This window comes from Pieris brassicae, chromosome 10 (assembly GCF_905147105.1).
Source record: "Pieris brassicae chromosome 10, ilPieBrab1.1, whole genome shotgun sequence".
In the NCBI taxonomy this organism is placed as follows: domain Eukaryota; kingdom Metazoa; phylum Arthropoda; class Insecta; order Lepidoptera; family Pieridae; genus Pieris; species Pieris brassicae.
Window position 1 is genome coordinate 14,202,471 of NC_059674.1, and position 25,904 is coordinate 14,228,374.

At 33.8% G+C, this 25,904-nt stretch overlaps 1 protein-coding gene across 1 annotated transcript; it reads right to left on the reverse strand.

Moving 5' to 3' along the window:
- Positions 1-717: 717 nt before the first annotated feature.
- On the reverse strand, positions 718-25,314 carry LOC123715424 (Fanconi anemia group I protein homolog). The gene is made up of 25 exons (XM_045670419.1): positions 25,004-25,314; positions 24,699-24,809; positions 24,207-24,379; positions 23,534-23,701; positions 22,967-23,077; positions 22,288-22,418; positions 21,574-21,773; positions 17,949-18,076; positions 17,147-17,361; positions 16,303-16,504; positions 14,712-14,885; positions 12,882-12,985; positions 11,405-11,559; positions 10,774-10,944; positions 9,948-10,133; positions 9,567-9,760; positions 9,016-9,192; positions 8,623-8,750; positions 7,260-7,456; positions 6,783-6,938; positions 5,691-5,889; positions 4,397-4,592; positions 3,544-3,736; positions 1,097-1,205; positions 718-840 (listed from the first exon to the last, which is right to left on the reverse strand). The coding sequence occupies exons 1-25, from the start codon at positions 25,100-25,102 to the stop codon at positions 737-739; spliced, it is 3,981 nt and encodes a 1,326-aa protein (XP_045526375.1). The 5' UTR covers positions 25,103-25,314; the 3' UTR covers positions 718-736.
- Between the last annotated feature and the right edge of the window lie 590 nt (positions 25,315-25,904).

Here is a 25,904-nt window from a genome sequence, read left to right on the forward strand (position 1 = left end):
TGCGCGTTAAGTTTGTGAAGATCCGCTTCAGCGTTTTTATAAGTTTCCTCCCATGTATCCCCATAAAAAGTTAGTGCCATGTCATCAGCATAACAAGTGATGATACCTTTATTGATTTTGGTATTGCACATTTCATTGACATATATCAAGAACAGCGTTGGCCCTAAAACCGAACCCTGAGGGACGCCGAAAGAAATCGGGTTTTCATTTACGTTACTAATTAAGTTACCTAGCTTAACTCTTTGAGTCCTATCTGTCAGATAGCTGGTCAAGAGGCTGAGAAAGACTCCTCTAATGCCAATATTATCCAGGCGCTTAATCAGAGTTGAAACACAAACAGTATCAAATGCCTTTTTGAGGTCGATAAATAGTGTAAGACACTTTTGTTTCCGGTCAAGGCGTTCAACTAGGTAATTTATAATATATATTATTTATTTAATGACCAATTAGTACGCCTCTAAAGGAGTTATTCTACAAAACCAAATTTGTGTCATAATATTTGTACTTGTTGTACCTAAACCATATTCGAACTTAAAATAATGAATACGTTATCATTTCACAATTTTTTTTAGTAAGTTTCCAGCTTATTAGAACTAAAATTCGAAACTAATTTTTAAATTAGTTTAAAATTAATCTTGAACGAAGACATTTTAATGGCAAATAATTAAATGGAAAGGTTGGAAAACCACATTATAAGTATAACACTTTATTGAAACTATCATTTATTATACATTAATCATGAAATTCTCCTTCGTTTCCTTGTATCTTCATCATCACTTTGTCCACTATCACTGCCGACTGGTGATAAAATTTCCGTAGCAGCATCATTTATGTCTTCACCTGGGAATTTGAAATTGTAAAATGTATACCAAAACAAACATACAAATAAGGAATATATATATATTAATTTGGCGTTTGGCGTTTATATATATATAAAGATTACACAAACAATAATAACGGGCTAAACTAAAGGATATAACTAAATAAAACTAAATAAAATGTATGGAATTATTAAATAATATTTTTTACACTGTATACCAAAATAAATTAACTAACTGGAAGACTGAAACATTTACAAATATATGTAAATATATACCTGGATCGTTATTTTTTTCCATTTCAGCGTTGAGCGCTTCCATTAGAACGGGAGCCTTGATCCTGAAATCTCTTGCCGTTCCGAGGGAAAGATATTGTTGGAAATTCAGCTGAAAACGAATGTCAAATAAAATGTTTACTTGATATAGTATTACGGCCATACAATCTATAATATAATTAATTATGAGAATATCGATATTTTCCACTTCACCAAAGAGGATGCGACGAAATACTTGAAGAGGCGGGTAGACTTTGATTTTGTTTTATTTATTTTACATATTTTTGTCTAATAATGTAAAATAATACTTATGTTTTGGCCTTATATATTGTCTATTTTTTTGTTTTATAATATTAGGTCCTTGCATATGAAATTGGCGTTTTGTTTTGGAGGAACAAAAAGTCGAATATTTTTAAATATAATATATTCAATTAATCAAAGTATGAACCATTGTTTTCTATGAACTTTTGGCATCTCATAGGTAGTTCATTGATCCCTTTACTAAAAAAACCAGTCGGACGGGAATCAATAAAATCTGTGAAGGCGATTTGGACTGATCCCCCATCAGAGTTAAATTTTTTCCCTTGCAAGAAGTTGTCCAAATTTCGAAAAAAATGGTAATCTGATGGAACAAGGTCCGGGGAGTACGGAGGATGTCTTAGACATTCCAATTGAAGCTCCTCTAATTTGGTAGCCGTCTGTTGTGCAGTGTGTGGTCTAGCGTTATCGTGAAGTAGCAGTGGCGTGGAGCGATTGACCAGACTAGCCTTTTCCATCATGGTTTGCAATTGCTGACAATAGACATCAGCCGTATTAGTCTGGCCAGATTTGAGAAAACTGCAATGAACAATACCGGCACTAGTCCACCAAACGCTCACAAGTAACTTTTTTGGGGTTAATTTTCGCTTGGGGCAGGATTTGGCTGGCTGGCCAGGATCCAACCATTGCGCTGAGCGCTTCCGATTATCGTAAAGAATCCATTTTTCATCACAGATAATGATTCGGTTTAAAATACCTTCATTATTGTGCCGGTTCAGTAATGTAACGCAGCAGTCGACGCGCGTTTGCCGGTTTGCTTCAGTCAATTCACCTTTCAAGCTTTTTAATCTTCCCAATTTGCTTCAAGTGAATTAAAACAGTTTTATCACTAACACCGCAGCCTGCAGCTAACTCGGACGTGGTTTGCGATGGATCCGCTTCCACAATAGCCTTCAATACTTCATTATCAACTTGGGTCTCAGGCCGTCCACGGGGCTTGTTCTGCAGGTCGAAATTTCCAGAACGAAAAGGTTGGAACCAAAAACGAACTGTGTTTTCTTTTGCAACATGACCGCCATACACACCAGCACGTTGTCGTTTCCGCAGCACTAGTGCCACGGCGGAACTCGTACTCGTAAATAAGGCGATACTTTAAGTTTTCCATTTTGTAAAATGAGTGACGCAAACAGAAAAAAGCAGAAGAAAAAAACAAATGAAAGACGGTCATCGAAGCACAAATACATGAGTAAATAGCTATACAAATTTGAATTTGAAATTAACCTAACCTAACCTAACCTAACCTAACCAAAGAGGTTAGGTTAGGAGGTATTTGAGGTTAAAGTGGGCAGTACGACAAAACGCCAATTTCATATGTAAGGACCTAATATGTATGTTAGCTGTACTTATAAATAAATGATATTTAATGACCGATTAGTTAACGACTCATTTGATATATTTAGTTGTTACTATTAACTTTTATATACTCTGAGTACCTTCAGCTAGTAAATGAAACTGAATTAATAACCGTCATCGATAATAAATGGGTAATTTAATACGATAGACGAGACGAAAGCACGTTTCGGATCGTGTCGCGTGTTGGTCTAAACGTTGTTAACCAATCACACACAAACAAAACGTGCCACCGTTTCGTCGTTACAGATGTTTTGTACAATTAATGAATGGATTCTTGAATTTCCACATACATTTTAATAGACAATTCATTTATTGTAATTAATATTTTTTTCTTGGTACAAAAAGTAATAAATAGCTAAGGCGCCGTTAAAGTATTACATAAGCAGATTTACAGCAATTTCCCCCCCCCCCTTTCTTCCTCATGTCAGCAAAAGTAAGCGAAGCTCTTAAAAATAATAGTACACAAACGTATAAATTATTTGTAGGAATCCTAGGAAATGCATTTCGTTTTCAAGCATAAACAATGTGTGGGTATCTGTCAAAAAATAAATAATTACTGTTGACGTAATCACCGAAGAAGAAAATCAAAGACCCCCCCACACTCTATAGTGAAAAACGTAATACGTGAACCCAATTAGTCCTTTATAAGGGAATATAAAAAGTATTCTTTTACATTGTATGTCCATTGTAAAATAGACTTTAACAACAACACATTTACAATTATTAACTGAAACTCATAGTAAATGTTTGTTCATAGGATATCTATTTGAAAATTATACCTTAACTTTATTTCCCAATAATATAGCGTGTTTGCTGAACTGTTCGGCTTCTAAGACGAGTCGAGGTATTAGCTTTGTATCGCGTAGGACTTTGCTTGCCTTCTGGTGCTCCTGCGACGCCTCCAAATATGTGATAAGACAGTCTGTTACTGATGAGAGCTTCTTACCGCAAATCTTTAGGAGGCGCTCTAGCCTACAATAATAAGATATAATATAATAATTTATTTAAAATTATATCTTTAATACTATCGTAACAAGTATTAATGATATAATTTTGAAAGATGATGTTACGGTAAGAATGTACACGTACAGGGAAGGGCATAAATACATTTTACAAAGATATCGATAGAACAGTGTTGGTCTAGTGGCTTCAGCGTGCGACTCATCTCTGAGGTCGTAGTGTTGTGCACTGTGCACCAATGGAATTTCCTTTTATATGCGCATTTAACATTCGCTGTAACGGTGAAGAAAATTATCGTGAGGCTTGCTTTAGACCCAAAAAGTCGACGGCGTGTACAGAAGGTCACATACTTGCCTATTAGATTGACAACTGATCATGAACAGATACAGAAATCTGAGGCCTAGACCTAAAAAGCGTTGTAGCGCCACCGATTTATTATTATTTTTATTGGTGTAACATTTAATGTATAATATTCACGTTAATTAAAAATAACTTGAATTAAATTTCCTTATATTTTTGTTTGTTGTTTCTTAATTGGCTTAAAAAAAGCTGTTGATGTTGATGACTGATTTTTAAATTAAAATTCGTGTGTGTCAAGGAACTGTACGAAAGTACTGTCTCTTTCATTCATTATCAATCTCTGCCTCTTTCATTATCAATTTGCAATCTTACCTCAACATAGGCACCATATCAATATACGAAGTCAGCCGTTTTAGTAGAGACGCGAGCAAAGTATATAAACGCGTACACGCACTAAGTACGCGTTCGCTACCGACTCCCACGCAGCAACGTAAAGAACAGATACGCGCTATCCATGCTCCTACGCCGCATAGTTGGATTACTATTGATTTGTATAGTTCTAAAAGTTCTGAAAGAAATTAAGATATTTTGTACTGAGCTATGCAAAATCAAATAGCTATCGTGATAGTTAAATCTATAAAGAATTTATGGAAAGTCCTAATTAAACTGTCAAAAACTGAAATTATCCTATTCATGTATAAGAATTCTTGACTAAAAATGTCCGTTTAAACCTCTAGTACCCATTGAGTTAATCAACGATATCATATGGATATAACATGTCCGATAAATTTACAGCTTAGGACGCGCATTGCGCGATGTTATGTCGTCCTTCTGCTCCTCTGGACGATGACAAAGACTATGTCCAAAAAACTGGAAGCGTTCCAGATCTCGGTTTATCGACGTATACATAAAATGTCTTGGAACTTGTATACGAAATACAACTGGACTCAATGGAGAAGAACAAAGAAGTGCTTATGACGGTTAAAAAGGAAAAATTAGTATTCCGGACACGTTTTACGTAACATTAAAAAATACGGGCTTTAACTAATCATACAAGGCAAAGTGGCAGAAGGAGACCTGGCCGCAGAAGCACTTCTTAGTTTAAAAACCTTAGACACTGGTTTGGCTAAAGTACCAAGTCAGTGTTTAGAAGCGCGGCATCCAAAATTAAACTAGCGACCTTAGCAAGAACATTGCACAATTAGAAGATCATATGGATACTGATACGTTAGTAAAAATACTAAACTACAAGTTAAAAAACTACAAAGGTTTCTCTATCCACTATTGTACCTTAACTGTGTTTAGTACATACTTAAATAATAATATTTTATTGATTAAATCGTACAATTATAAGTCTGATTATTATTGTGTTAGTCACAACGGACAAGACAAATTCCTAATTATTATATTTCTAAGTTAGCTTTAAAGAATATTCAATAATTCAATATTTCTGCTATTATAATAAAGCCTTTACTTGCGTGAATAAAGTTTTCATTTCAGTGTTAAAGTTAAATGAAAAGTAACTTGCATGTTTACTTACGACTCTGATCTAATAGGCTTCTAGCGTTTGGAATTTGTTAAAGCCGTACAAATTCCGATTAAAGATTAAAGAAGCTAGTTAAGGGACTTCCTAAGCTATCAAACAATTGATTAAAATTAGACCTACCTTTACTTATCCTTTGTTCGTGCGAATGTGTTGTATTATTCAAAGCTACAGCGAGATCTCGACTCCTATTCAGCAAATGCTCTGTACATTTGTACCGACTGTTCAAATGTATACAAATTGTACTGAGCACTGTGTGCCCCGTGCGTGAATCTATTGAAGGAAAATCATCTGAATCCTCATTGGATGATGATTCTTCCTCCTAAAACATTGACAAAATTGTGTTTAACGCGGTCAATTCCTAACATTTTTCAAATTTTCTCTTATCCCAAAGCCATAGCCAAGGCCAATTAGGTCCATATCGATTTGGAAATTACAGAATTAGAGCACAGACATACCAGTCAACACTACCTAATTGGCCTTTGTATATAGAAATTTCACCCTACCCACACACTAAGTACAACAATTTGATCATGCGCTAACCCCAATAAATTAATTTTTTTTTTACTTTTTTTTATAAAATACAAACGGACAGGAGGCTCACCCGATGTTAAGTATAAGATACCGCCGCCCATGAACACTCTCAATGCCAGAGGGCTCGCGAGTACGTTGCCGGCCTTTTAAGAATTTGTACGCTTTTTTCGTGAAAGACCCTAAGTCGAATTGGTTAGGAAATACTTCAGTGGGCAGCTGGTTCCACATAGCGGTGGTGCGCGGCAAACATTGCCTTGAAAAACGCTCAGTCATCGAACGTCGGACGTCGAGGTGATACGGGTGGAATTTTGTATTCTGCCTCGACGTCCGATGATGAAACTCAGCTGCAGGTATTAATCCGAACAACTCCTCTGAACACTCCATGGTAAATACGGTAGAAGATGCAGAGTGACCCCACATCTCTACGCAACGCCAAAGGATCGAGCCGCCCGGAGAGGGATTGGTCATCGACGATTCGAACCGCCCTTCGTTGGATACGGTCAAGTGGAAGGAGCTGGTACTGGGGAGACCCCGCCCAGAGGTGAGAACAGTATTCCATGTGGGGCCGTATTTGCGCTTTATAGAGTTGCAAGCGGTGGCTCGGAGTGAAGTACCGTCTCGCCTTGCTGAGCACTCCAAACTTTTTGTAAGTTAATATATTTAAAAAAAGGTAAAACTTACATCAATTTTTCCGAGTACCCGCGTAAGTTTTGTAAGCAGTTGGTCCAATAAAGGCGCTTCCCTATGTTCCCTATGTGAGGCGGTTAGCAACGGCCCAATTAACTGTATGCAATCTTGTTTGCATGTGTGTACGTAGTCCTCCAGCTTCGATATCACCTGTATAAAAACGTTAATATTTTTTGTATATACAGTCTATCTCTTCTTTTTGTGGTCATCCCAAAAGGCTTCACCGATGTTTTTGTTTTCTTCTATTTCGTAGGCATACAAATGGGCCATAACGATGAATCTTCAAAATACAGAAGATTTTTTTCTTTTTTTGACAAATAAGCTATCACTGTACGTAATGCGTGTGAATATCCAAGCACGCTATATACGATTTAAATAGAAAAATCTTAAAAATAACAAATATAACAAAGGCAAGACGGAAAGCCCCGTCGTTTATGACATTGTGGAACTGCGAATAACATATTTTAGTACCATATGAAGAGCTGCACATGCAACTACTGGAGTTTCCAAAAGTAGATGAGCAATTTGAATAAGCATTGCAGTGTGCTTCTTTAGTAGTACATCTCGTTCCTCCATTGACCCTTCAGCCTCGAGTTGCACTAACGCCGTGTGTATATGTCGTAATATGTTTGACATATTAATAGATGCCGTTACGTCTGCTTCACCAGCTAAAAGCAAATTTATAAAAAAAATATAACAACCTCCTGTATCTTTGCGTAAAATACGATTTTTATATTTAAAAAAAACTTCTTGTACGAAGAAGTGAAATATTTGACAGTATGAGGATATATGCAGCTCAAATACACAAAATAAACGCAATTTACAACATTTTCTATGCTTAAAATACAAAAAGATCCTACACAACGAAGGTAAAAATATAAGAATCGAAAACTTTCCATTATGAGCTCTATTAAAAAGAAGGTACCATTTAGTAAATTCATAAATTTTAAACTGATTATAAATACTAGATAATACAAGCTGTATTCATCGCAAATTATCGCTTAAAATATCTTGGTATATTAAAGGTTAAATCACAGTTGAGTTTAGTTTTTGAAGTGAAACTTCTTTATCGGCGTTGTAAAAATATTTACCGTCACATTTTTCGTTTACGCGTCACATTTTTCCGTTACGCGCCATATTTTTCTTGTCCCTACCACGGTTGATTCGAAGCCATTAATAATAAAAATATATAATAACGATAACAATGATAGTAATAAATCTATTCCAATTAATGAAATTCTGTAATAATCTTAGTAGGAATAAGGTAAAATGAGTTAATTGTAATATTTGTATTTATGTCTATGATAATAAAAGCCTTTTGTTAAACTTTACCTAATTTTATTTTATTTAACCAATTTCTGTAAAGTTCCATATAGTAGATAATTTTTCGAAAAATAAGGTCATAAAGAAGCTTCACTTCTTACGTGTGTACACTACTACACGCACACATTTTTTTACATTAATACTACTTAAATTGGAAAACTAAAAACAATGTTTGAATTTCTAAATTTAACCACAATAATTAAAATTATATCAATAATGACAATAAGGCGATAGTTTCAGTGTTTGCAATCGTACAATAATGTAATAATTTTATAATGTACGTACGTGTGACTGAGTGTGTACGTTGGTTGACTACTATCGTACGCAGATACGATTTTTTTAATATATACAAAAAACTGGTTAACACGATTAATTCATTCAAAACAACCAAATACGATAATTTGAAGAACTCAAGATAGGATCGTATCCTGGAACGATTGCTGGTTTCATTATTGAACACTGGTTAGTTTTACTATTTTTAAAAAATAATATTCATTAAATATTTACTTACTAATTCCTGATAAGACGCTCTCAATTTTAAAAGAATATTGTGTAGACAGAAGTAGCGTAACACAAGTCTTGAACACTTCTAAGCAGCCCAGCGCCGTAGTATCATCAAATTCAGAAAGTTCTTGAAATCTATTAGCCGAAAGAAAAGGTTAAAACAGACGGAAATTGATAAGCCCTAGATAGATACATAACATATCAATTGTGTGTATGATACATATTTTAGGACACAAAAAAGTCGTCTAGAGGATTGTGGAATATGGATAATTGGTATTATAGAAATGAAATCCAGGACAAACGTCTGTTCTCTGGTGTGGTCATCCTATGATAACAATAAGGTTTCTTTAATCAGATTACCGAGCCAGTTAAATTTTAAGTGTAATAAGATTATACATACCTACACAAACACCGTTTATAAAGCAAAGCAGCGATGTGAAACACATGTGTCGCAACCAGGTGTTTCTCGAGTTTCTCATTCAATACACTCTGTATACAACGTAGTGTAAAGTGATGGAAGTCCCTCTTACTCCGGACTAGGTTGCGTTGCTCCAAAGACGACCAAGTTACTTCATCACTAAAAATATTTATTTATTTATTAACACTTCGTTACATTACAATATAAAAAAATTTAACATAATTAAATCAAAAGGAGGGCAATTGGCGGCCTTATCGCTTTCGAGCGATTTCTTCCAGGCAACCACCGAGTAAAGAAAAAAAAATGTTTTAAAAAAATATTAGTGTTTCAGAAGTGACGAAGAGCGTCAAAATGACTACACAGTGATCTGTGCAGATAGTGATTTGTGATCTATGGAGACGGTGCTTTATATAGAAGGCGCTCCATAGACAATAAAAAAAATAAAGTATTTTAAATAAGCTTAAAACAAACAGTAAATCTGACAAGGAAACACGAAATTATAAGTGCAAAATTCTAATATTCATTATAATCACCTATAAAGCAAATCCAAAATTCTATAGCATAACTCTAGATCCCACAAACACGGCAATGGCTTAAAGGGTCCTGCCCTATCTTTTACTAAAGCTGCCAACTTTAAGGGAGCTTTGCTCTTCTGTGACTTCTGACTTTGCGATTTGACAGTTTCCTTTGTGTCATTCAATTTACTCTTTTTGCCTTTTGGTGTCGCCTAAAAATTTAAGTTCAAATGTATATGTTTATGTAAATATGGAATTTGTCTAAGCTAGTCGTGATTTCGAGTAAGATTTCCGGTTAAAACGCTGGAAAAGTTTATTATTTTTAAAATTCTCGTCAAAAAATTTTACTCAATATACAATTTCACAGTGAAATATATAACTTTTAGAACAACAAGTTACCTTTGTATTATCGAGTAATTGCGTATATATTTTATAAAAATTATAAACAGAGTTAGCGTGACTTGTGTGCGGTGTCCATTGCATTATCTTATGAGCTATTATTGTCTCGTAGCACTGCAATGCTTGTTGAACTTTTAACTTTTTAGCCTTTGATTCCGGCGTCAAGTCTGAAACTCCAATATCATCCTAAAAGTAATAAAAAATTAAAACTACAGCGCCTCAACTTAGATTTCATTTTTCAAGTCATCTTAAATTAAATGTTTTTAATATCTTAACTTAAATGTTCTTAATATCTTAAATGAAGTGTTCTTAATATCTTAATTTAAATGTTCTTAATATCATAACTTAAATGTTCTTAATATCTTAAATTAAATGTTTTTAATGTCTTCACGTAAATGTTATCTTAAATTAAATGTTTAGCAAGTCATGTCTACTCAAAACTAATTCACTATGGTGAATAACTTTAGCCAATAGTTTTTATTCTAAGATTACTTGTCCATTAACTAAGTAACTGTAAATTGCTTTGATCGAACCTTAAAAATAAAAATAAAATATTTTCAATAATGTGAAAGTACCCTCATGACTTATGTTAAAAAGTGATGGTATTCCTTCGCATATATTTTGTTGCGAATTTTGTGTTTTTTTTTATATCGATTGTAGACAAGCTTTTGATTGTAATGAAATTGTAATGTTTCACAAAACAATTTCACAAATGTCAGTCCAGATTTAACGATATAAACACGACATATTTTAATTAAATTAAAATAAATAATTTATTAAAATGCAATAAATATTCAAGGAAATCTTTAAAAAAAAAGATATTTACCAATTCCAAGTTAAACAAGGTTTCACAGTCCATTCTGTTCATAACTTCAACCAGTTTAGTGCGTAAATAAATGACGCTACTATCGCCTGGACTTCCTAAAATATCGTCTGATTCATCTTCCGTAGGCTGTAGGAATTGGGCGATCGCATATAAAAGACGGCCTATAGGTTCCTGAAAATTTTATTAATATTTTAATTAGCATTTACTTTTGTTAAAATCAATTCTATCACACTTGGGGTACCACTTGTTTTGAATCCCAACCAAAAAAATATGGTCTTCATATAATACGAGTGTGTAGATGTGAATCCAGGGCGCAAAAGTGGGTAGCTAAAAATTATAAAAGTTTATTTTAATATATATACCTACTTGACAAGAAAAATTATGAATGGAACCAACGCAGTGGCAGCGCCAATTATTTATTAAAATATACTTATTACAATAATTATTATTTTATAAAATTCATTTAATTTAAAACTAATGTGTATATCCTATAAAGGTACTTAATAATATATACATTTGTCTCTAAGCCGTAGTTACGTAGGATTAGCAAGAATTGCGCAGGAGTAGTCTAATCTACTACTAAAAGTACACCTTTAATCTAAACTGAATAATTTCGTTTTTCTTTACTCACAATCAAATTCGCTGTAACTGGTCCAGTTTGCACGCATTTATCCCACAATATAGGATTCTCACCATCTTCAGCCAAAAATTTACAAACATGTTCATAGAACAACTCTAGTATTGACTCGTGTAAGGCAGGTTTCTCTTTCGCGCATTCGTACATTTCTGTAAAAGTAACATTATAAATATCTAAATATTTCTGTGTAACAATATTTTGTATTATATGTACATATATTTAAGTAAGTTAAGTTATGTACGTTTAGCTGGGATAAAATGTTGTTGAATAGCGATTGACAGACAGATATTCAGATATTCAGAGGAGAGATTAACTCAAACTCAATATAACTTAATTCAGTAAATGTTAAATTGATTCTAAATTTATATTTACAATCGCAAGTCAACGGCGTAGAGCGGGAAGAAGAATGATTATCAAGAGATTTGATGTTCGAAGTCGGGTTGACTGAAGTGTTACTCGATTTTTCCACAAGTTAGTGACCTTTTCAAGCAGAAATATGATTAAGGGCCGAGAGAGACTATCACAAACCATATTACAAATACGTATTTTTAAAACAATTGTTCCTATAAAATTAAAATCATACTATAAAGAGATACTACATTTTTTTATCTCTCATTCTTTTTTATTTATTTTTGATTATTGTTGTTTTACGTGTTTATGTGTGTGTTTTGTTAGTAATAAATGTTACGTCTATGTACAGAAAGTTATTTGCATTTTTCAAACTCATAATTTATGACATAAATCAAACAATTATAAATGATGCATAACAAAAATTATGATAATCAGACTTCATCGTCAATTAATACGTCCTCTATTCGAATGAGAATTCTCGTCAAGAACATATTTCTTGCATCGGCTATCTATGGAGCGTCAATGTTTCAATTGGTTTATAACGTTATAATGTTATAGTGTATATGTCACTGGCCTCAGTATAACAGTTAATTATTTAAATCTGTTCGACGTCCTGGTGGACAAACAAACTGTGTCCAGTTTTTTCTACCACACCAACTTCTTTTCTATTTCTGATTATCTATACTATAAATAAATACAATTGGAATTTTATAAAGTTCCCTCGTTTTCAGGGTTGCCTATAAAGATTAAATAGTGTTGCTATAATTAAGGGTTACTGAGGAAAAATCTTCAATTAAATCTCTTAATTTTAATTAGCGTCATTGTAACTTAGATAAAAATAAATCAATGGCGCTAAAAGCTTTTTAGGTCTTGGCCTCAGGTTTCTGTATCTGTTTCATGATCATTTGTAAATTTAATAGGCAAATAGGTGATCAGCCTTCTGTGCCTGACACACACCGTCGACTTTTTGGGTCTGAGGCAAGCCGGTCTCCTCACAATGTTTTCCTTCACCGATCGAGCTAATGTTAAATGCGCACATAGAAGGAAAGACTGTAACTTAGATAACTCTATCAAATAAACTGAGTTACTGTACTTATCGTAGTTTTAAATAGATTCTCACCTGTATAAAGCAATTGCTTAACTAACGCGTCTTGAACCAAACATCTCCGTAGTATGGAGACCACCTCCAAACAGATTGCTTCATTGCGTACTCGCGATGTAACTCTAAAAAAATAATTTTAAAATTCAAAATTACGCATTGCAATGCATATCATCTAGAAAATATTCAGAAAAAAATACAGTATATAATACTTTTTAACTTCGTTTATACTTTTCCTGTCTTTCAAAGTTACTGAAGTATACGTTAAAAAACGGCCTCTTTAGCTAATTCCGATCGGCTAATGCAAATTCGCGTACATGACACTCACAACGTAATGACCGCAGTAAAGCGCGAAGGAGCGAAAATTAAAAAAGAAAGATCACCCTTTAAATCGCTTAACTTTAGATGTCCCGATTTCTATGAAAAAACAACATATAATTATAATGCACGGGAACGCGCTTTATACATATAGTACTATTTTTATCACACGAATTAATGAGAAACTCACTGCTTCTATCGTGTTAGTACTAGCTCTCGCTGACAAAAATTCTATTAGGTCCTTACATATGTAATTGGCGTTTTGTCATACTGACCACTTTGACCTCAAATACCTCCTCTTTGGTTAGGAATTCCAAATTCAAATTTGTACAGCTATTTACTCATGTATTTGTGCTTCGATGATCGTCATTCATTTGTTTTTTTCTGTTTGCGTCACTCATTTTACAAAATGGAAAACTTAAAGTATCGGATTATTTGCGAGTACGAGTTCCGCCGTGGCACTAGTGCTGCGGAAACTACTCGAAGGGTGAATGATGTGTATGGCGGTCATGTTGCAAAAGAAAACACAGTTCGTTTTTTGTTCCAACGTTTTCGTTCTGGAAATTTCGACCTGCAGAACAAGCCCCGTGGACGGCCTGAGACCCAAGTTGATAATGAAGTATTGAAGGCTATTGGGGAAGCGTATCCATCGCAAACCACGTCCGAGTTAGCTGCAGGCTGCGGTGTTAGTGATAAAACTGTTTTAATTCACTTGAAGCAAATTGGGAAGATTAAAAAGCTTAAAAGGTGGGGACCTCACAAATTGACTGAAGCAAACCGGCAAACGCGCGTCGACTGCTGCGTGACATTACTGAACCGGCACAATAATGAAGGTATTTTAAACCGAATCATTATCTGTGATGAAAAATGGATTCTTTACGATATTCGGAAGCGCTCAGCGCAATGGTTGGATCCTGGCCAGCCAGCCAAATCCTGCCCCAAGCGAAAATTAACCCCAAAAAAGTTACTTGTAAGCGTTTGGTGGACTAGTGCCGGTATTGTTCATTGCAGTTTTCTCAAGTCTGGCCAGACTGATGTCTATCGTCAGCAATTGCAAACCATGATGGAAAAGCTAAACAACCTAGGCTGGTCAATCGCTCCACGCCACTGCTACTTCACGACAACGCTAGACCACACACTGCACAACAGACGGCTACCAAATTAGAAGCTTCAATTGGAATGTCTAAGACATCCTCCGTACTCCCCGGACCTTGTTCCAACAGATTACCATTTTTTTCGAAATTTGGACAACTTCTTGCAAGGGAAAAAATTTAACTATGATGGGCATTCCAAATCGCCTTCACAGATATTATTGATTCCCGTCCGACTGGTTTTTTTAGTAAAGGGATCAATGAACTACCTATGAGATGGCAAAAGTGCATAGAAAACAATGGTTCATACTTTGATTAATTAAATATATTATATTTAAAAATATTCGACTTTTTGTTTCTCCCATATTTTGTATGGCCAATATAATTCGAAACGTCACACTAATAAATTTCTTAATCTTTATTTCAACATATATATATATACCTAGAACCTTGTTGCGTAGCATGTAGATCAACAGTCAGTTGAGTGAGGTAGGAATGCGCACTGAACTGTTCACTACAGCCACTCTGACTGCTGCTCAGCGAGTATGAAGACAGCTTCATATGCTTCAACACTGTCAGGAAGCCCAGAAGTGACAAGCATCGGTATTGGGAGTCCCTGGAAATATTGAATTATGAGTTAGAAAACTTAGTTTGTTATGGTTTTTAAATTTGTTCTTAAGCAAATGCCTTAGAACTTGTTAACCGATAACAATGATCTAATACATTGAACTGGATTGAAACACACGAAATTATTTTGAATTTATAATAGTAAAACATTAATATGTGTATAAATAAATTGATTTTGAATTAATTTTTTTATGAAATATTTCCATACATTAAGAAAAACACTTTTTGAACGGATTCAAGTTATGTATAATTATAAAATTAAAAAAAGACTAACGGTGTCCTCTATTTTTTTACTTTTGCAAAAACCCGTAATCTTTTAGTCGATATCAACACCGGGGAAATAAATACAGATAACACAACTTTCTCTACAGCTGTGATACTTTTGACATTCAACACCTTTTGTCTTCAGTCACCGTGACCACGCACGCTGAGAAGCACGCGAAACGTCGGAAAAATTTAAAATTTAGAATTATGTAAATAATTATAAGTTTTTAATAATAATACATAGCTTCAATCCGTTTAAAAAATGTTTTCTTAATGTGTAAAAGCTATGTTAACAAAAGACAATACTATTTCCATACATTTGAACCCGCATAGTTAAGTTTAAAATAGGCCCACGAATCTCTGCTCAAATACGAACTATTCGATTGTAAATATCTTTTTAATACAGTTGCTCAAAAAGTGGCGTATTGCAGGAACGTAAATAATGTCTATTAAAGCGAAAAAACCAACCACGAAGTTTTACAAAAAAAAAATCATAGAAGTTTTTATGATTTATGCAAAATATTTCTAATAAGAAGCTACTAATTTGTTTCAATATCAGATTTAATGATTGATTGCTGCACGAGAATGGGTGAAGAAAACAAAAACAAAATCTTTGCTTGTATTATTTTACAGTTGACGACATTTTCCAAAAGTTGCGAATGCGAATTTAGTTTCTTCCACAAAATGAGTAATTTTGACGATAATTTATTTGAATTAACACCACCGGAACTCAGTATAATTGCACAAAATGCTTCGGAGATCATTTAACCGGAAAAGTCAAAAATTTGCTATTTACATACGATAAATTTATTACGTGGAGAGAAGAGAAAAAAGCAAATAGTTGTTCAGTACACGTGCGGTACCGTCATTGCAACTTGTTCCGCAGTCAACCCTCAGATTTGACTGCGCCTTGTCTCGGGTAAACATTTGTCGGAACTCTTTGCAATGACAGGCTTTTCGCACTCGTAATTAAATATACTAATTACTTTTAATATATTTTATTATTGAAACAATATAAGCATAGCATTTTCTTTAAACAATTATTTTGTAACTATGTGTGATAATATATTTGTTTACAAATACCTTTCAACACAGGTTTAAAGTTATTATGAAATAATTTTAAAATTAAATCAAATAATTACCGAGAGTACAGCCCCTTTCTGCAGACCATAACTAACGTATCCCTCGTTCGCGTACTGAACGTTATCAAGGGATGTACGGCTGCGTACACGGCCGCCGCATGTGTGAAGTCACTCCCAGGTTGGCAGTTCTCGAGTATTGTACTCAATTGTGTACAAGACTCAACGGATACAGGCGTTAATTTGCATAAGACATATAGACAATCTGAAAACAATTATAATAACTTAAATAATGGATAAATATTTGTTTTCTGTATTGTTACATACATTAAATAGTCACCGTGACCACGCACGCTGTAAAGCACGCGAAACGTCGAAAAAAATTAAATTTAAAATTATGTAAATAATTATAAGTTAATAATACATAGAATCAATCCGATTAAAAAGTGTTTTCTTAAATTAAATAGTATTATTTATAAATAAGATAGAAGAGTAACTTCCTACAAAATCAATCATTTATTCGTTATAAATCGAAGCTAGATATGTACTTTATTAACTTGAGAAATTATTTTTATTATATATTAAATTAAGATATAAACTTTATCAACCTGAGCAATAAACTTTATTAACTTGACATATAAACTTTATTAACTTGAGCAATAAACTTTATCAACTTGAGAAAAAACAATTTTTTTTTTCGGAAATCTGGTGGCCAATGGCCAGGAGGCTCACCTGATGTTAAGTGATAGCGCCCATGTACACTCATTGCCAGAAGGCTCGCAAGTTCAAACCTTTATCTCATTTAATATTCTGATTCGTATTTTTTATGAATATTTTTTATAAAATACCATTTAGATTTATGTATATAAATAATTTCTAAAACAATTATGTTTAATGTCATTCATACCTGAATACTGCCTTTGGCTGGAGTCCCCAGAAAGCCTATCAGCCAACTGGGCCAATATGTGCTGAGCTGTGTTAGGCTGAGACTTGCATAACCTAACCAGTATTAGCTTCCCGTGAGACCAACAAGCGTGTGATACCGCCTTAACACGAGATACTGATAGGAGAGAAAACGCTAAGTTGATAAGACCCCGTACTGTCAGCTCTCGGTGATTAGCACTGGAAATACATTTTAACTGTTTACAAAACAATTTAATAATATTAATACACAATCATAATAAAAATAAATGAAATTTCGGAAACAACTTGAGGTTCCTTCGATAAAAAGTGTACCACTTGGCAGAGCAAGTGTCTATGGACCGCAATTTTAATTAATATCAGATAAGTTTGTATCGTTCTATAAAAAAACAGATTTTCGTTTTAAAATTATATCGAATCAAGACGAGTCTAAGAATGTACAAAAATACCAAGACACAAATTTCGAAAGTCGGAAGTTATACTGACTTTAACAAGTATTTTGATTAAAAAAATGATTACTTGGTGTTTTGGTACAACTTTGGTTTAACTTGTAGATAAGGTCATTGATTGACATGTGCTAGACAATAGTTAATTATAAGTGTTTAATAGACATGCGTATTTTATTATTACAACTACTCGTTAATATATACGTACAAGAAAGGTTGGTCCTTCGAGCCGTACAAGATTTCCCATATGGATTTTCCGTTAACGTTGTCACAATCTTGAGGTCTACTGCCGTAAATCATTTCATATCGAGTTATTATTAAAAGTTTTCTTAAATATATTACCTTTCTGTGGTCAGAACTTTGAGCACATTAGCAACATCTACGTCGGGTGGGAGTACCGATCTAACCCAGGCAGACTCTTTACTTCTCTGATCATCTAAATTACGCTGTTCTATAGCTGACTTTATAACCTGTAAAAACAGACATTATGACGATTTTACATAAAAATAAAACCGATATTATGTGCCGAGAAGGAAATACAGCATTGTATAATGGAAGAAGCAATGTATACTTAGCCATGAAGTGCGATACATATCGAGTGAAATAGTTCCTCTTAAATATGTAAGATGGGGCTGTAATCGCCTCGACTTCATACTTATCTTTATCAGCTAGGACGTAGTCATTTCCACAGTCAGAGTCTTCACCAAGAAAACCTTGCTACAATGCTCTATGTTTTCCTTCTCGGCACATAATATCGGTTTTATTTTTATGTAAATTGATGTGCCTCCGGAAAACATACAGCATTGTATAATGAAGATGTGTTTGTTATCTGCTGTTGAAAGTATAAAACACAATGCTATGATGAAGATGAAGAATTAAAAGGCTTCCCTGATGAAGCCCTTTAATTTAAACCTTAGCCCTTTAGTTAAAACCGTTATTGTTTACATAACTATTTTATTTACTTGCCAATATTCTTAATCAAAGCATAAGTACAACAATTATTTTTGGTTACGGTATAAATAAAACTATTATGATTTACAATTTATATAATAATATAAACTTCCTATAATCATAACAAAGTATTTCTATAATTACGATGGTGCAAATGTATTAAAGAAAGAGCCGCAGTTTTCACAGTAATGATTAAAGAATGTATTTGAAGATTTCCAATTACCCCGTGCTAAAATGTCATCTATTGGTTGATTTTCGACCCAACCCAAAGAAGCTACTGCAACTCTACAACTCCCTGGAGTGCATGCATAGATAGTGGAATCTATCTTTGAGAACCGTGCGCACGCAATTTCCGATCATGTTTTGCGAAGCAGATTTTATTTTGCTGTTGATAGATATAAAAAGATTGTTTAAATTTCTTACTTGAGATCTTCTCGTATTACTCATAGCTATTTGGAGTCTAACTAAAGTGAGAGGGAATATATTTTTATCGTGAAGATAGCTTCTATGTTGACTGGATTCTTGCGTGTGTGTCGGTCATAGATCCGAATGCTGGTGTTAAATAAATTTTATCACCATCATCCACGAAATGCTCGTCAGTAATTTTTAATAGTTAGAAACCCTGCGACCCAATGCTAAAAGCAATACAGTAGCTGTTCTGCGAGCCGTCTCAAATGATTTCACGACTTTTGGTTTAGCTACTCCTATTGCCCAGAGGGTGTGTTTAATAATTTGAAAATGTTTGTTGTTCTACATGGAGACCGCAAAAGGTTAAAACTGCCGATTTGCGAACAAGGATGGTTGCATAGGATAAATTTTCCTTTAGAAAAAGTGACATTAAACATTTTTCAATATCGGCTCGTTGAGGGGATTTGTGGACCTGTGTGGACCTGTGTGGACCTGTATGGACCTGTATGGACCAAGTCCTTTATTTGGGCACCCCAATTTTCCAGACATTTAGGGTCAATGCTTGTATTTGGAGGAGGAGGCAGTGCAGTTGTCATATATAGGAGTGTCTCCGATAGGTGTTGAATTTCGTGGGGGTGATCTAGAGATCTGGATTTCAGGTGCTAAAGCCAGAAACCTCGCCGCCAGTCTGGAGCAACTATCAGATAGGTTCCCGTCGCCCGGTTCATATGTGCTAAAACTCTGGGTAACACGCATGCTAGACGATAATGCCATGTTCTGGTGAAGGCACCTATGTAATTTGCAGATCGATCGATGCAATTTATCGATACGTAGTTTCTTACTACAGCAGTCTCCTTTGTTGCAAATAGGTCTATCTCCAGATGTCCCCACTTCCGAAATATCTCGGCTGTTGCTTGAGGAAGAAGGTGCCATTACGCAGGCTTTTTCCCCTTGATAATCTGTCTGCTATAATGTTGTATCTCCCTGGTACGTAATGTGCCGACAGAGTTATGTTGAATTTGTCCGTCAGGCGCAATCATTTGAAGGTTAGTGTAAGTAGTTAGTAACCCTACCGATTTTGTTCCACCTTTTTTGATGTATGCAATCATAATTCGGTTGTCGAATTTCGCCAGTCTACCAGGGCTTTTCTGTATCTAAAATGTTGAAATGATGCCAATGTTGGAGTTTTATAACCTGACGTAATCGTTTTCCATCGGCCGTTTTAATAATATTTTTATCCTCAATCTGTGCTACGTAACCCCAAGTCCAGAGATTTAGATTTTTTGGTAGACGGATTAATTAAAAAAATCGCTATCGTAGTTCGTCGGCCGGATTACGCACAGTGACATTTGGTACATATTGTTGATGCATTATAAAATTTGTGAGGAAACTCGCCTGATTATACAACGACCGTTACCTGTGGTACTCGTTTCCTTTTCTTTCGCGGCGGTTCCTCGCGCTCTGAGTCGCTATCAGATGCGCTGCTGGTGCAGATGGAGCCCTCTTTGCCTTATTCTTGACCATGCTCGACACTTTTTAGACTACCTGCTTGATCAACCCTGGCGGCAGCCTTATCGGCATCGTGAGTCGGCGCGGAGTCCATTACGCACGTGTAATGTATGTATAATGCGGTTCGAAAATAATTAACACTAAGTCTATAAGGTTTTAAGTTGACTATGCACTGATTTACTGTTAATATTGAGTCTTCGGTTTTGACCGCTCGTGGCGAAAGTACACAACGCTATGACTATGGAAATGACTACGTCCTAGTTGATAAAGATAAGTATGAAGTTGAGGCGATTACAGCCCAAGAAGCCCACATATTAAAGAGGAACTATTTCACTCGGTATGTATCGCACTTCAGAGCAGTGTTGGCCTAGTGGCTTCAGCGTGCGACTCTCATCCCTGAGACCTGGCTGTGCACCAATGGATTTTCTTTCTATGTGCGCTTCTAACATTAGTTCGAACAGTGAAGGAAAACATCGCGAGGAAACCGGCTTGCCTCAGACCCAAAAAGTCGACGGCGTGTGTCAGGCACAGAAGGCTGATCACCTACTTGCCTATTCGAATAACAAATGATCATGAAACAGATACAGAAATTTGAGGCCCAGACCTATAAAGGTTGTAGCGCCATTGACTTATTTATTTAGTTTTTAAGTATCGCACTTCATGGCTAAGTATACATTGCTTCTTCAATATACAATGCTGTATGTTTTCCGGAGGCACATCAATATATACATTATTCCAACAAATTCAACTAAATTTGTTTAGTGGTAGCATTAAAAAAACCAAGACTATTTCATATTATTGATATAACACGCTTCTAGAGCTATCAATAAAAGAGAAAAACATATTTCTACAGTTAACTGAGGCGTATACTATTGTTTATTCGACCCACGAGGGCCTTGGTTTGATTCCGGAGCAATATTAACTCTATAAGCATAGCAAAAAAAATATTTTATTTAAAATGTACTCAAAACAAGCATTAAATTTTGTAGATAATTAATTATAGGCCACGACTAAGCTAACTTAAATTTTTAAATATTTTGGATTTTCAATTTTGTTTTTATATTTAAATATACACTATCAAATATTAGACTAAACTCACCTCCAAGCAAACAGATCTGAACTCAGTTCCCTTATCTGACACAGCAAGGGCAAGGTCTAAAAGAAATGGTGCTCGTAGCAGCTGGGATTTTGGCCATTGCTTTATGTGTTTTCTTATCAATTCTGGTTCAGCCGCACCCTGCGTTATGTGATACAAGCTAGTTGAGAGACAACGACTGAGTTCCGCATGGCTGTGTTGTACTGAAAGAGAAAAATTATTTGTTTACTCTTATTTTATAACTCAAGCTTAGTAAACGTATCACGTGTGACTATGTTTTCATTTATAACTAATTTTTTTCATTGTTTCATCATCAGTGTACAAAACCTTATGAGCCTTAGACTCTGTCTGGGGCTCTGTCATTCTTCAGTAAAGCAAATACGCCAAACACCGTAAGTATTTAACAAATAAAAATTAGAATAAAATTGTGCAAATTGGGGGTTCTTATCTAAGTTATTAATTATTTTAATATACTTATATCCTTATGTTAATTATATTATCCCACCTATCTCTATACTGAAATCCATCAACTTACAAGAGGTATAACGACGATTTATTAATGTATAATTGAATAATTGTTTTTGTTGAGAGCAAACGCAGGTACAGAAAGAGACGCAGTAAAGTGTGTGACACATACAGAATAGTGATGGGACTAACTAGATCAAGTTATTTTTTTTAAATGTTACAGTTCAAAAAAAATACTTTATAGAAACATACCTATATCATCCATATCAACTGTAGTAGATTCTGAATCTTGTGGTGGAGGCTCCAATTTATTATACAAATGCAGGTTAAAATAGTGACTGAGGTGTGCTAAGACCACATCCATGTTATACACTTTACATAATCTGAAAAAATAAATATTTATATAATTGATTATATTAGAAATCTGAGGACAATCTGTAGCGCTATTTTTTTTAAATAAAATATCTGTAGACGAAATCAGCAAACTATTGAAGTGGTATATAATTTTCTCTGTGCTCTTACTGATGGAAAGCATCTGAAAGCAATATTTTGAAGCAACTGAAAGAGCAAATATGTGAATCTTAGAAGTTCTACGAACCAAAGTGAACTTCAAGGTTCAAGTACGTAGTAGTAAAAGAAAAGAAAGATAAAAATGCGTTTCATTTTGATTGTACAAATGGAACCTAATATCATGACGTATCAAGTCACGTGTACGCGTTGTACGCGTCTACATGCTGTTGACCAATCACAATCTAATGGCACGTTTCGTCTTTTACTTACCGCCACGGCATTAACAAGAATGCGTTTTTAACTACATTAACATTAGAAACTGTGTAATAAAAATAACTCAATGAGCTTTTCTAGAAAATTAAATTTAGAAGCAAGATATACAAATGATACCTTTAAATATAAATTTAGTGAAGGTACTTACTTAAGTAGTTGATGGACTAGAGGCGGCAATGCCTCTGGTGGAGTATCCGTTATATATGTACATATCTTGTTGACCACTTGCTTGTGGTCATTCTGAGATAGATGAATATCCCTGGAAAATAAGAAATAACTTAAAAGACGTAGAAGAGTTTTGCTTATAGGACCATAAAAAGCTTATGGGACTTCAAATTGTATATATATAATTTATATTATTTCTATTATATTATATATATATATGCTTTTTTAGGACCTTAATAATGTCTAAAGGTCTGTAGAAAGTGAAAAAAACTTACAATTAAAATTAAGTTAAGTTCATGAATTGTATGATTTTTTATAACTTTCATGACTCATAATATTAATCCTACTGGTAAACTTTAAAAAAGTTAATTAAAAGTAGTTACTTTTACATTAAGTTAAATATTGTGTCAATTTACTAATTAGACAAAAATAAATAAGAGCCTCTTGAAAACTTAGTAAATTACCCCATTAGATTTAAAATTGATAAAACAGTAATATTAGTTCACTTAAATGTTAATGTTTTGTTTGGATGGTTAAATTAATAACGAACTTAAACATTGCTGTAAGGGATACCAGTTGGCGTTCCTTCCACTGACACATGCATAAAATATGTATGCACTGGGCCTTATACTCCATGCCTGACATATCAGTTCCATGCTGCTTTATACTACTCTGTGATGATAATATGTTCAGGCATTCAGGAAGCACATCTCGCCAACTGGAAAAAGACATTTATTTTTGATGTAGTATTACAAAATATGGTTTACTTTATTAACATAGGATTTTATAGTTAATCTTGCAGTAAAAAAATTGACAAGCAGGCAAAAATGTTATACCGAAGAAGTTGCCTTTTGGTTGGTCAAAATCACAGATGTAGGTGTACAAAGAAATAGATTTCAAAACCATAATATACTCTATTATGGTTTTGATTAGAAGGTAAAGGCTGTTTCCATGTCCATAAAGAAAAATTGTAAACAATGATGCAAAACTCTGTATGCCCAATTGAAAACTTTGTATAAGCAATGTTGTTTATTAAGTAATGTTAGTTTTGTAGAGTATATAATAAATTTTGACAATTGAATTTATTTCAGTAAACATTGGTGAATTACCATCACAATTCTCGTATTTTTATCATAGTGTCATTTATTAAAGTTTCTAAAATTGGTTTATAGTTTATGGGTTGTGAACATGTAAACTATTTCATTAGGTGTCCTGTTACTTACATCATATTAACATCATTATCATCAACAATGCATTGAACACTATCATTATTCCAGCGTAACAAGTCTTCAATTGGCATCCTGGGAAGTTCCAGACACAGTCTGCTGATAACATCACCACAATGTGTCAATGATGTAGACTCTTTTCTCATTGTTTTTAATACTATGTCAATTACCTAAAAATTATATACTTTGCATAAAGAAAGGTTCTTTTAAAAAAAATAAGGTCTGCCAAATCAAGGCTCAATTAAAATACTTCTCTTAACATTATATACTTGGGCTTTTATTGACTTCAAGAATTCTGGACTTTACACAGTCACTAATATTAAAAAGGGATAAGACCATATACTTGAGTGATTTAGTTCGCCAAGATCCATGCATAGTAAACAAGCATATAAAAAGTTATATGTTTGCCACTGGAGTATAGGTCAGCCACTGAAGAAAAATATTTAAAGAACTTTTATTCAAATAAAAGCAACCATTTAACACAATTACCTTAATTTTATTTTTATAAGCATCCAGACTATCTGTTAATCCATCAAAAATACAATCAATAATGTCGGCCCCATCACTTTTTAATATACGGTAATTTAAGGAACTAATAATCTGCAACATAGAAATATATAAATATTTATTTGATTAAAATTCCTACTAAGTATGACAAATTTCATCCCTACAGAATAAGACCTGCGTTGACCCTGTGTTAACCCCCCTGTATAATTTTATACTGCAAATAAAATAAAGGGAAAAAGTTAAAATACATTTAACAAAAGCTTTTCATTTCCTTGCTTAAAACATACCTCACTAAATTTAATTTTACAATAATTTCGTAATTCAATTTTTTTACTATTGATGTGTCCAATCTCTTTTATCACGGAATATATTTTATTCGTATCCATATCTATTAGTAATACTCAAAACCTAACTAAAACTTTAGTTAAAAACATATGAACTAGTCAATATTAATTATTGTTTACTCGTTAACTTATGCCGAAAATCAAACAAATAATAATTGTTTAATCATGCAAAGGGGTTGAGAATTGAGATGATTTGAATTGACAATATTATTATTTTGTATTTATTGATTTAAAACTTTTGTGATACAAATTTAACAAAAAGATTTTTTTTAAATTAATAATTTTATGGCCTGGTAACGAGACCTTTAAGCCAAGTCTTATTTACAAAAACAATAGTTTTTATTTCAAAAGTTCCGACGTTTCCTTTAAATCTTAATCTATTATCTATACTTGCTAGTGATGTACGACTCGATGTTTATGTTTTTAGTTTATAGATTTTTATTTGGATATGGTTTGTATGTTACATATTATATACGATCGTGACGGATAATTAATTAAACGAAAATCGCAATCGCGATCCAAATTATAATAAATCAAAAGCCTAAAACTTTTATGATTATCTTAAAAGTTATCCTAAGTTCATTTGACATGTTATATGTTTTTATTATTTCAGACTATTTGAAATACTTCAACATATTGTGAGATAGTTTTTTGCTTAAAAATAGTTCTCCTGCTTTAGTTTCTGTTCCAATTTTTGTTAAGTTTTTTTTTTTTATATTATGGCAATAGTTTTAACTTTGTTCCAGTTTCAAGTAAAAGGTTGGGAAACTACACGCGATAAATAATAAACAAAGACATCAAAAGAAAACAAAGGGATAAGCTAGTTAAAAACAAAATATGTACA

Excerpts from the sequence above, each read along its gene's own strand:
- LOC123715424 (XM_045670419.1), bottom strand. The coding sequence starts at position 25,102 with ATGGATACGAATAAAATATATTCCGTGATAAAAGAGATTGGACACATC. Across the intron at positions 9,193-9,566 it reads ATTTTGGATTTGCTTTATAG|TGATGAAGTAACTTGGTCGT; the intron begins GTGATTATAATG and ends AAATATTTTTAG. Across the intron at positions 5,890-6,782 it reads GGGTACTCGGAAAAATTGAT|GAGGAAGAATCATCATCCAA; the intron begins GTAAGTTTTACC and ends TCAATGTTTTAG.